The 13,369-nt window shown below is 30.8% G+C and overlaps 2 protein-coding genes and 1 long non-coding RNA gene across 3 annotated transcripts; 2 read left to right on the top strand and 1 right to left on the bottom strand.

Annotated features, from left to right (window-relative positions):
- Positions 1–627: 627 nt before the first annotated feature.
- LOC108335080 (protein RER1A) lies at positions 628–2,668 on the top strand. Its single transcript, XM_017571019.2, has 3 exons — positions 628–1,086; positions 1,804–1,984; positions 2,117–2,668. Exons 1-3 carry the CDS (start codon positions 743–745, stop codon positions 2,168–2,170), a joined length of 579 nt encoding a protein of 192 aa, XP_017426508.1. The 5' UTR covers positions 628–742; the 3' UTR covers positions 2,171–2,668.
- A 640-nt stretch (positions 2,669–3,308) lies between these two features.
- LOC128194206 (uncharacterized) lies at positions 3,309–4,055 on the top strand. The gene is made up of 2 exons (XR_008245526.1): positions 3,309–3,574; positions 3,677–4,055. It is a non-coding gene; the product is annotated as an uncharacterized LOC128194206 (long non-coding RNA).
- Positions 4,056–5,087: 1,032 nt separating this feature from the next.
- Positions 5,088–7,356, bottom strand: LOC108335204 (UPF0481 protein At3g47200). Its single transcript, XM_017571167.2, has one exon. It carries the CDS (start codon positions 6,993–6,995, stop codon positions 5,391–5,393), a length of 1,605 nt encoding a protein of 534 aa, XP_017426656.2. The 5' UTR covers positions 6,996–7,356; the 3' UTR covers positions 5,088–5,390.
- Between the last annotated feature and the right edge of the window lie 6,013 nt (positions 7,357–13,369).

Below are 13,369 nucleotides of genomic sequence, written 5' to 3' on the forward strand. Positions count from 1 at the left end.
TTCAACTAGAATCAAGTTCTATGTTATGATGATCAAAGGATATTTAGACATAAAAAGTACAAAATAGATATATTTTTCTTAGTATATATTTTTCATTGTTCATATTTATAATAATTATAAATTTAAATAAGGTGAAATACACTTGAAAAATAATTTCTATCAAATAACAATTTTCATGTTTATATATATTTTAATTAATAACATTGAAATATTTAATTTTTATTATTTTTACGATGTATCTTAATAATTTTTGGTCGACCACATTCTCTTTGGCAATATCTTTGGTAGAAAAGTCCATTACCTATAAATAATTTTTGTTAATAAAATACATTTTAATATAAAATGAAATTTGTATAGAATGAATAACATGATCGTGATAATGGAAGTCTAAATTTTTTCGAAGCAACCATTGCCAAAAGAAATACCTCTCATTTCTTAAAAAGAAATGTGTTAAAGTCTTTGGAAAATACAGTATTATTATGCTAAAGTCAAAGGTGTATATGGTTTTATAAAATAGAGTCTATGGATTGGGTAATGTTAAAACCGTTAATCCGGTTCAGTAAGATGTGGACCGGAGAGAGATCTTGAGGCAAGGACAAGCGAACCGGGAAGAGGGTCCATTAGGCCGTTTCTACATCTCATCTCATTTGCTTTGGTTTGTTTGCTGCCACCATCGCACGCACCCTTTGCACATTTCTCCTACGCCAAACAAATCCAAAAGTCAAAACTACCCCTACCCACCATGGACGTAGGAGTCGCCGACGATCATTCCCCGGAAGCCACAATATCGCGGTGGAAATTTTCGGTGTCGCGGCAGTACCAGCACATGCTGGACAAAACGACGCCGCACGTCCTCCGCCGCTGGATCGGGTGTCTGGTGGTGGCTGCCGTCTACGTCCTCCGCGTGTACTTGGTTCAAGGCTTTTACATCGTCTCCTACGCCCTCGGTATTTACATCCTCAACCTCCTCATCGGCTTCCTCTCCCCTCAGGTCGATCCCGAGATTCATGACGGCCCCACCCTCCCCACCAGAGGATCCGATGAGTTTCGCCCCTTCGTTCGCCGCCTCCCGGAGTTCAAGTTCTGGTACTATTCCCTTCCACTAATCCTCCCTTCCTCCTAGGGTTTTGTACTCCACCACCTACTTCTGTTGTAATATTATCTTGTTAGCGTCTTTGGTTCTAACTCCAAGATTTGATTTCGACTTATCGTTTCAGACTCCTAATCAGCTTGCCTAAGAATTTACAGATTAATTAAATAAAGGGAATTTAATTAAACTTCCTGCACTGCATTTATCACAAACACCAACAATTTAACCTGGACTTATGGAGAAGTTACATGAGGGTCTGGGGGACTGACCTTATGAATAAAAGCTGAGGAAAATTTTCATTTATTTTATCCAAATTTATGCTCAATATTTTTCTGTTTTTTAAAATTCAAGTTTTAGAGTATTTGTATGCTTGATCTGTCCGTCACTGTACTCGAAATTGTCTAGATTTTCGTTCAAGCGAATTATGGATATTGAAAATGCCACATTCTGATGACCATACTGGCTTGCATGTTATCCTTGATGAGTAGGAGGGTATAACAATCTTGTGTTTGATTTTATTACATTTCTGTGTTTAATTATTAGTCTATGGTTTCGCTTCCGAGGAGATCAATCTTCATTCACGAGCATTAGTATTGTGCTTTGTTGTAATTGTCATTTGTGGGGGTAGCTAATGTTTTGTTATTTACGGTTTGGATTTAACGTGCAGATGGTTGTTTTTACTGAAAGCTTCTGAACTTTTTGTTCATGGGCAGGTACTCGATCACAAAGGCGTTTTGCATTGCATTTGTGATGACTTTCTTTAGTGCCTTTGATGTTCCAGTATTCTGGCCGATACTCCTTTTCTACTGGGTGGTCCTTTTCACACTTACAATGAGGAGACAGATTTCACACATGATCAAATATAAATATGTTCCATTCTCATTTGGGAAACAGGTAGATTCAGTATAATTTCTTCCCATTCAAAATTGTCGTGGCAAGCAAATATTGGTTATTCATTCATTAATGTTGTTATCAGGATTGCATCCTTGTTGCTAATAGTAAGCATTTTGTCTATTTTACTTTTAGCGCTATGATGGAAAGAGAGCACCAGCAGATAGCACAAGTCCAACCGCGGACTGAAATTTTCAGTTTAATTGAACTTTATTTGCTACATTTAAGTCACAATCCCAAATGTGGCTTGATACCATCTACAGTATTTGCTACAATTAACAGCTGGAGCAACCTGAGGATTTGGTGGCTGTGGAAGATTGCTTTGAGGTCTAGCATGGACGTATGACATCTGGATGTTCAACTCCCTATTGAGCAACTGTTTGGACATCTTCAATGTTTCTACTCCCTGGTAGATGCTTTAGTCTTGGGGAGATGTTGGGGGCTCTCTCTTTCATCTCCCTTCTCGTGAAATCCTTTTTCTTTTCTTTTTCTTTATAGGTAGTCAAATGCTAAACTCTTATTGCTGAATTCTAGTTAAATAACGAGAATTTAAGACGCCTTTGCTAAAGGAATCCCCTTCATTATTTGCAATGGGGTGTTAACTCTTTTTCCATTGTATTTTTTTTCTTCTAATCATGCGATTTTCAGGAACTCATTTTTTTCTATAAATGTGCTTATGCAATACTACTACTCCCTCCAGGCTTTCTTGGCATTATTGTGATGTGTGTATCTTATATATATATATATATATATATATATATATATATATATATTATGAATGAGCTTGTCCACACTTCTGGCTGTAAGACTGATATCCCCTGGAGGTGTCAAAGTTGCTCTTCACAAGGCCTTTCTCATGGTTCAAACCTCCCTCTATCTGCAGAATGTCCTCAACCACAAATATTTTTTTAAAGCCAAGTACTTGTTCATGAATCAGTAATAAAATATTTTTATAACTCTTTTTAATTGGTGTTTCTGTAACCGAGTTGAATCGCGTTGTATGATTCATATGGTTTGATTATATCTAATGGAACAAGGTCGATCTTATATCAAATGGCAATTTTAATTTTTTATTTTGATGGAATCACTTGGTCGGGTTGGTCATATGGTATGGGACTTCTTTCCTTTGCAAAGGATTTCTTGCCACACCATTGGTTGAGGAAAATTTCCCATTGATCTTGATGTGCATCTCTCATCAGAAACATATTATGTACCACTACAGTTTTGTGTACTGATTACTTTTATTACACACACACACACACACACACACACACATATATATATATATATATATATATATATATATATATATGCTCTTTTCGTTGTCTCGACCCTTCTTTGTATCTGACTGTCTCAGCTCACTAACATACTTTTTTCCTAAATGTAATGGTATCTGCAACTCCCTCATTCCAGTAAGCCAAGTGAGCTTAAAGTCACCATTATAAAGGCCCCGTTGCCATGATCATAGAAAACACCGGTTATTTGTAGTTCAACCAAAATAGTTGTTCAGAGAAGCGATGGTGATCGCCTGAATGTTAGAGTATTGATCTTCGCACCACAAGAATTTTGTGCTACTATTGTAAACTGAAAAACGTAATGTTCCATATTCTAGCCTTCAATTTATTCCGACATTTTGTGTGGGAAACAGACGTCCATGTTAGAACAAAGGTGTTTTTTCTTTTTTTTTTTATGAAGGGCACAACACAGGCTACATATGATCGATGAAGGAAGTTTGGAATTATAATTGGAAGTACTGTTTGCAGAAATCGAGTTTGTGCGTGTCTGAGAGAGATATGGTGCTTAGTTTCAAAAAGCAGGTCGTGGGTTCAACCGATAAAGGTAAAAAAATGTTCAATATGAGTTCCAATGTTTTAATCTCAACTCCGCATTTGTTTATGAATATACCAATTATGAAAATAATTTAAAAATCATAGGTTAAACTCTGGAAGTTGTATTCCAACATGGCGAACTTCCGTGTAGGTCCAAACCTTTCCTTCGAAAGTGTTCTTTCTTTGAAACTGCCTAGTACCAAGTGCTTACGTTTATATTGAAGCAAGAAAAAATGTTATGTTAATCATATTTACACACGTTACTTTGTAACACTTTCCCTATCTAATTAAGGTTCGTTTTGTATTGCTTCGACACACACTTGGACTTTGATTCTATCGAACTGTGAAAGTTGAATAGTACACCTTCAAATGCATTTTTATTCATAATTAGCTCGATTGTACTTCAAAATCAACCTTTTGCCATGTCTGAAAAAGTAAAATAAAAAACATGTCTTTCCTGCAATGTATAAGTGTTTCAGGTATGGGATAGGAGATCAATATCAAGACACTACTTCACACTTTTTTTCTAAATCTATTAAAGTCACTTTTGGTTTTCTTTATAAAGTTCTCCTAAATCTTTAGTATTGCAACAAACAGTTTTAAATTTACAATAAATATAATAATTTACTTTTCTAATGGATTTTTAATTAAAATTTATTTAATCACAATCCAAAAATTGATAAAAGTGTTTTACTTGTAAATGTGTTTAATTTGTAATGTAAACACCTAATAAATGTCTGACCGAATAGTGGCTCAGTAACCATTCGACTCGTAAAGAGTAAATAAGATGAAAAGTTGAAGCACTCGTTTAGAATTCGTTTAAAAACATATCAATATAAGAGTAAATAAGATGAAAAGTTGAAGCACTCGTTTAGAATTCGTTTAAAAACATATCAATATAAGACCGGTCATTCACGACATTGAAGGTAAAAAGTGAAACTCATTTGACTTGAGTATCATGGTCTTCAATTCCTTACTCTTATTATTATTAAAATGAAATTCCTATTTTAAGGTATCATTTTTCTTTTTCTATAAAAGAAAATTTTCTAGTATTTTATTTTATGACATTTATAACCAAAGCTTAAATTTTAAGGTATCATTTTTCTTTTTCTATAAAAGAAAATTTTCTAGTATTTTATTTTATGACATTTATAACCAAAGCTTAAATCATCGACGCAAAGGTTCATATTTCATATCACTTATATTTTTTTACATAATCTTTCAAATCTGTACACATCACAGTTCGAAACCAATTTACTCAGTTCTAATATTAAGAGTTTTTTTTTTCTTTCTCGCAATTTAATTCTCTTTCATAATATGAAACGAAAGCTTATTAAAGCAATCAAACCGAAATTGTTGTGCAAGCATTTGCATTACATAAGAAAGTTGTATTACAGCTCTGGCATCTAGCCAAGACAATACCTTCTGTGCAAAAATAAATGAATTAATGATATTCCAACCTTCCAAGATCTTTTCTAGGCTTGATTATTGAAATCAACAAACACATCAACATCAACTTGATAAGGGTCAACACTAAAAAGTATGTTCATTGTAGGAAATGAAAGATCCTCCAGGGGTACTTACCTGGGTGGTCTGTAATATCCATAAATACTGTAGTAGGTTTGTGCAAGAGTAAGCAGCAACAAAACAACAGCAGCAACCAAAGATATAATGGCCCAAGGATTACTGAAGTAATTGTGTCTCAAGCTTGCACACCAGGTGTTCCATCTATGGTTGTAATACCGATTCACATCCTCAGACAATGGAGAAAGGTAACTGTTATTGATGTCAAAAACAACCTCTTGGCATAAACGATTGAAAAGGTCTGCAACTTCAGCATCACTACCAAGCCAGTGTTCAATTATGCCACGGTAATGAAGATATCCCACATCCTCTGGAGAGTTAATCAAGTTGTCCATGAAGATAATATAGGATGTGATGTCATTGCTGCAATCAAGATGACACTGCTCAAAGGCAATGAGATTGAGGAACAAAGACTTGGTGCCATCATGGATCAAGAGCCGAGGTATTCGCAGAATACCATCCTTAAATTTGATATCCCAGAAGCGATCAGTCTTCCTCTTCTTGAACTTGATTCCAGCCTCTTTAAGCTCTGTCACACAGTGTATCAGTTGCTGTCTCCGTTTATCAGCCACTCTTTGAGCATTTGACCTGCGTTTGATCCATATTCTAGGCACCGGTTGAAGTCCTGCACGCAAAAGACTTCTTCTGAACACTTCCAAGCAGTGAAGACCTTCTTGATCAGGTAAAGGGTCAAAGGTAATAGCACTTCCTAGGGATAATTCCAATTTGTTTCTGTCACTTTCTGTCATTGGTTCATCAGTCGGCATCAAAGGGTCGAAGAACCTGAGTGCCAGAGCTGTAACAAGTCCTTTCATGTCTGGGTTTCCCAGTTGAATTCCCAGAAGTCTGTCCAGTACAAAGAGTGGAAGCTGGTTTTCTAGCATGATCATATCCCTCTGAATGGAATGCATTGATCCACGCATTGCAAAAACAGGATCATTCCTGGAATATCCAAGTTGCTTGAACCCTTCTGTGGCTCCTCTGAATAGCTCCAGCACAAAACAGCCATCAAGGACAAGCATTTCCACGAACTCATTGCTGCTTAAACTAATTAGTCCTTCATAACAGGAGCGAGCTCTTTCTTCTATCTCCTTCATGGAATTGAGGTAGATCCTAATGTCATGCTTGGTACGCTTAAGGACATGGTTAATGGAACGCCATTTATGGCGATCCATTGGGCGAAGGCGCTTCTTGCCATGATGGTAAGGACCTATAGACACAATCTGCGGAGCAAAAGCTTTATCATCACCAGTACTATCTCTAAGGTAATGGGGGATTTTGTAGATTGATAGTTTGGACCATGAACTTGCCACATCATCTTGACCTGCCTGCTCTAGTTTCTCCTTGATGATCACCACCCATTCAGATCCTGGTGAGTTTGGTTCCTCTCGTGATTTTTCACCATCTTCACTGATGACAACTTGCAATGATTCTGTAGGTTCCTGCTGAAATTGGTCCTCTTGCTGCTGCTCCTTCTGTGGAAACTCTGTTGATCGTTTCCCTGAATTAGGTGAAGATGGAATCCCGGATTCCAAGGTTTCTTTGAGTTTAAGGGTGATGAGATACCAGCTCAAGAGCTCTTTGTTGAAAACAGCCACCATTTCTTCAAGCGAATGGTGTTCTGTTTGTTGTCAATGGCCTCTGTGTTGCTGCCAATTCATAAAGAAACAGAATTGAAATAGTGTTTGATGAAGGGTAAAGAGTCAATTGCGATTATGGTCTGAAATGACCTTGACATTTTTAATAGAATGTTGTAACTGACTTGAATAAATTGTGCAGCTCATATGGGACCCCTTTGGGCCTCATTACAACCCTTTCTGAAAACATTCAACTTTCAATCTGTAGCACGCCAAATTATGTTGGAAAATGACCCTTCCCCTAAAATATGCATATGGCATCAGATCATGGGTAATAGTGGCTTCAACATGTTCAATGAGAAACTCTGGTAGTTTCAGATGCACTTGTAATATAGGTTATCGTTCTTATATAATATTTAATTTTCTTGTTTTTATTCACACAAGCTTGAATTCCCAACGTTTACGAAATATGAAAATGAAAGAAGTAAGGTGGGTGTGGGGGCAGACACAAAAAGTGGAGAAAACGTGGAAGAATTCAAAATCTGCAATGTCTCTCATGTTCATGAGGCATAGAGCATATCCCAATCTTAAGTTCTAAATTATTCAGCTAGATAACTTTACAACCGTAACTATGAATATATAATTGCAAACCTTTATACAGAAGCTTCTTACCAATCCTCCTACTCACTAAATAATTTAAAAAGTGAAGAACGTTTTTGTTATTGACAATAACTAAGAAATTCTACTTTCTTTTTCTTTATAATTGGTCATTATAGAGTTAGCTGAGTAAAGTTAGTAATTTCAAAATTTCTCTATTTTCTAATCGATGGATTATTTTAATTATTATATTAATTTGAAAGTTGGGTGGAAGAGTATAACTCTTATAGTTATAATGACTTAGATGCTCTCTATAATTGACATTTATTAGTAAATAAAGATATCCTTGATTAGAGGAAAAGTTATTACATTGACCATCTTCGTATTGTTATTTTTTTCTATGATTGTTGCCTAAGCTGGGTCATAAGAATGAAACTGAGTAAAATTTACCATGAATTTAATATATAATTCTTTAATCTTAATTGCAGATTGATTAAGAAAATTTGTATGAGGACACGAGCTTCTAATTTTAGGTTTAAGAAAGAAACAATCTCATCATGAAAATTGGAAGTAGTACAATTTGTATTTCACTTATTAAAAGAAACTACCTCAGACTACATGCTTTCTGATTTTCTATGCGAAAATGAGAAGAAAGGATATAGATATTAAATGGCTACCCCAATATATCTTAAACTATTAATAACTTCAAAAAAGTAGCTAAACCTTTGACCTTTATATCACCTTTACATAAAAATAAAAAAACAAAACTAGTACACTTAAATATGAGCATAATTATGGAAGCAGCCGGCAAGAGCAAATAGCATCATTCCTCGTAGAGCGGTCAAAATGATTACAATCCGTGGGTTAATCCAGTCCACCACGGATTTGAGTCAGGTTGGGTTTGAAAAAATTGTATTTTTTATGTGGTTTAGATTTAAACCCAACTCATTTAAGCCCGGCTAATGCACGTTGAACCTGTGGTGGGTTGGGTTAGCCCACCAACCCACTTACCTAATTTTATTTTATTAAAATTTAATTGTAATTTTATAAAAAAATATTTATTATTTTGTTTTTGTTTGAAAAAATCATTTAAGTTTCTTATTTTCAAAATTAATTAAACACCCATATTGGAATTGGAAGTGAAATTTGGGAGTAAAATTTGTTTAGATTTGAATTATAGAAAGTTTGTAATTTTTTTTTATTTAAAAAAAATTGTAATTAAATGAGCCAATGAGCCAACCCGTTTATCCACCAACCCGTGGTGAGTCGAGCCGGATTTGAATTTTTCTGGCTCGCTAATAAATGAATCGAGTTAGGTTGACTCACTAAATGATCAATCCAAAGTGGGTCGGGCCGGATCGAGCCGGATGACCTGTTTTGACAACTCTAATTCCTCACACTTGAAATGTGACGTTGTGTGTTTTCCTTACCCATTCAAGCTTTTATTTATTTATGTTCTAATGTTTAATATTTAGATGTTATTGTTCTTTTTATGAATAAGGTGGAAAAGGAATAGAAAAAGTTAAGTATGATATGAAATAAACGACTTATAAAACACATTTACGTAACTTTTACATAATAATTCTTTTCTTTTTCAATAAAAAATTTAGTCAATAGCTAAACTAACAATCTTCTGTGTGAATTACAAGTAAAGAAAATACCTAATGGTCACGAGTGGAGGTTCACAAATTACAAGTTAGAACGTTTATTCATGATAGGGTTAGACATTATAGATCCTAAACTAAAACATTCAATGTTTATAGTTTTATTTTAGAAATATACAAACATTTTTATTTATATTTATTTTATCATAATTATATAACTTTGTTTTTATTTTTTTCTCACATATAATTAAATTATGTTTGTGTCGTGATTTGACAAATAAAATCATTCTCATAAAAATTGTTTGAATTTGTCTTCATTTTAAAAATAATTCTCATATTGGTTAAATATGAGTAATAATACATCATTCTTTTCAAATTAGGTATAAGGATGAAATATGTATGTATATATTCGTTTTGTCTCCATTCCATCTTAATATTGATTTTTACTCTCATTCTTATTTAACTCATTAAAATACTCAATTTATTAGATTATATATATATATATATATATATATATATATATATATATATATATATATATATATATATATATATATATATATATATATATATATATATATATATATATATCCAAGATATTTTTTTCTTATTAAAATACTTGTATAATTATGTTCAAATAATTATATGTATATTAAATATTTTTATTTTATATTTGAATATTTTTTTTCTTTTTAATTTTTTTATTTATTGTTAATGTTTAACTGTCAATTTAAATATTTATTTAGTGTTATTTAATTTTATTTTCTTTTAACCCTATTTTCTTGAATTTCTGAATTCATTCATGTTAAAAAGATAAAAAAAAATATGTTAAATTTCAAATATTAATAGTTAAATATTTGCTTTTTATTGATTTCATTCAAATAATATATTAAAATTTGTATTAGTGTGTAAAAAATACATTTAATTAGAATGTGAAGTATGAGAATAAAGAAACATTTAAAATATTTTAAAATTTTATTCTTTTTTTTCTTTTTATATTTTTTTAAAATATTTTTAAATTTTATCAACTTTATTTCATTATTTTTGAAAATTTAATAAATATTTTAATTTTATCAACTTTTATTTAATGCTTTAACTTGAAATATATATAATTATTTTGTTTTTAAATATTTAATATTGAATAAACGGGAATATATTCTTTGATATTGAATATTATAAAAAAATAATTAATTGACATTAAAATAATAAAGAAACATGTACGAGTATATATATATATATATATATATATATATATATATATATATATATATATATATATATATATATATATATATATATATATATATATATATATATATATATATATATATATAATAACAAAATTCATCTCTGTATGTTCGTTCCATTATCGGTCCTAATTAGGATAACTTCTCTTGTAGATGATTGGAGGAATGAAGTTTGATTGATAATTTACATTCAGATATTATTTATATTTATTGAGAGAATTCTTCAACAGGGTGTAATTAACTGAATTTGATATTGAAGGAAGAAAGTAAAAGGAAAATTAGAAATAGAACCACTTATAACAATTAAATAAAATAATAATTCAGTTGACTTCTTGTTAAACTATAGAAATGCTAACATTATTTAAAAAATAATAGCGTGCTACTTAATTAATATAATAAGAAATCGTCCACATTATTTTCTTGTAGTATTAACAGTAATGATAAACTCAATGTTGAATAGGATCTACAATAATAAATATTTTTGTTTTAAACAACAGCTAAATATTGATGTGACTTTTTATTTAAAAAATAAATACCAAATACTTTTTAATTAATAAACCTAAAATTTGAACTGTAATAATCTTAACTTATTATGTAATTCTGTGAACCTTTTATCCACTCACATCTCTCTTCTCTGTTTCCTCTATATTCATTTTAGGTTTTAAGGGATATTCAAAAGCAAGCAAGTAACCTTTCATGCCCAAAACTTAAATTGGCTAATATTTTGTAATATATTTTTTATGATTTTTCTTTTGTCAAATTTAAAATTATTTATATTTTTGGTAAATTTGTTACTTCCTATTTCAAAACGTAGATCAAGATTAACTCTTGGAAATACTATCTAGATCAAAGGTCTTTAAATAGTTTTTTGTTTTTTTTTTTGTCTTTTATCATCTTCATCCAATATCGATTAGAGAATATTTGTATAAGATGTTTTAATACTAAAATTAATGTGAATTCAATATTTGAATATCTAATATATATTAAACATGATCACCAATATTTTGTCTAAAATTTCTACTTATAAATTTGGTAACGAGTATTAATCTAACTATTATCCATTTGATAATATTTACATTTTGTCTTGTTTGATTAGAAGGAATATTTTTTAGATTGACCGTCATTTCGCAAAACTATACCTATGCAATGCATCCAACAATCACATGTATTCCAACGCAAGGTCCATCTCTACCCTTCAAAAACTAAAAGCATAACATCATCAAATAAACGTTGTTTGTATAACTAATTTTAGTAAGCGATTTTCGAATAAATAGGCCATATGTTTGGTTTCACATTAGGATAAAGTATAGATAGTTCTTCTGGTGAATAACGTCAATCTGGATCATTGAAATTTGGGCCAATACCAGCGTGGCCCAGATATGTACATAATATGATGGTCTTTAGACCCTAGCCATTGTGCCTCATTAGATTTGGCCCAAAATCATGGTACCAACAGACGAACAACGCTTCAAACAATATGTTGATTTTAAAAATGAAAATTTTAACATTTTTTTTTCTTTCTTAAATAACCTTTTCTCACATACGCATTATATCTAAAATTAATTTATCTATTTCATAAATAAAATATTCATCATTAACATTAAAATCACATCTCGTCATACTTTTTACTTTCTAAAAATATCCAATCTCATATTTCTGTAACATATTTTTTATTAATCGTATTAGTTGAAGTAAATCTATACTATGAAATAAAATCTCCATTCGTTTTAGTAACAAGGAAGATAATGTAATTTGGTGATATTTAATCAGGACTTTTCTTGTAAGGAACTTGATGGATTTTATGCAACTTTTTAATAGAATGTATGAATATTATAATAATATTACCTAAATCATGTTTTTCTATTTTTTCTCTCTCTTATTTCATGTAATTTCTTCGATCTTTGTGGAAGACAGTATACGCTGTTGTACGCAGTTGTGATGAATTTTTCTAACCAAATCGCCGTCTTCACTCATGTTATTAAGTAGTGGTAATTATAGTTGTAAATCTATTGTTCAAACGTAAAAAAACACGACGAAGAGAATGTGAACAAACGGTTAGTACAATAGAACAAAAAATTACAATCAAAGATTGAAAAAAAAAATTATTGTAATGGTTCTATTTCTTTATATTTTTTTAGTTTTTTTATTAATTATTGCAATTTGAAATTTATATAAAAAATTATGGAATTATTTTAAATCCTATAAATTCATGAAATTCTTTATAATTCTTACTGTCTAAATATATTAAGACATGAACTACAATATTGTAATAATAAGTTTTTTAATAAAAAAACGTTTGACGTGTCATATTTACACCTGGGGCAAGATTTTTTTGTACCAAAGTATTATAGTACAGAGGACTGTTGAATTAGAACTTGTAAAGATTTTTTAAAAGAACAGATAAAAAGTATTTGGTATTATTAGATCAAAACTTTCGAATACATACATAAATACATATATTGTGATATTCAACTAGAATAATTAGATTTTCTAGGCTGATAAAGAAATATTGGCATATTTTACAAATTATAAAAAGTATGATGAAACTAAAAAGTATATAAACTTTAATGGTGAAAATTTTGAGAATTTTATTAAATTTCATCATTTAGTTAGATATATCACGCTCATTCAATCCTTTAAGATTTATTTAGACCTTAATTTTTTTCCATCAATTACTAATCCTCATCTTCAAATTTGCTAAAAACTCATAATTTCAAATATACTGTTGAAATCCAATGATAATAAAAAGAAAAAAATGCTAGCACATGAAGAACTAGTACAACAAAGAATGAAATTAAAAACAATCATTTACTAAAAGATTTAACATTTTATGTCAGTCTTACTGTTTTTCTATCCGAAATTTATAATTTATAATTACTATTCACAAAATCTTATAATTTTGAATATTTTCTAAAAACTTAAAATTCTTTCAAATCTCAACCAAAAACAA

The sequence above is a fragment of the Vigna angularis genome, chromosome 10, assembly GCF_016808095.1.
Source record: "Vigna angularis cultivar LongXiaoDou No.4 chromosome 10, ASM1680809v1, whole genome shotgun sequence".
Lineage (NCBI taxonomy): Eukaryota > Viridiplantae > Streptophyta > Magnoliopsida > Fabales > Fabaceae > Vigna > Vigna angularis.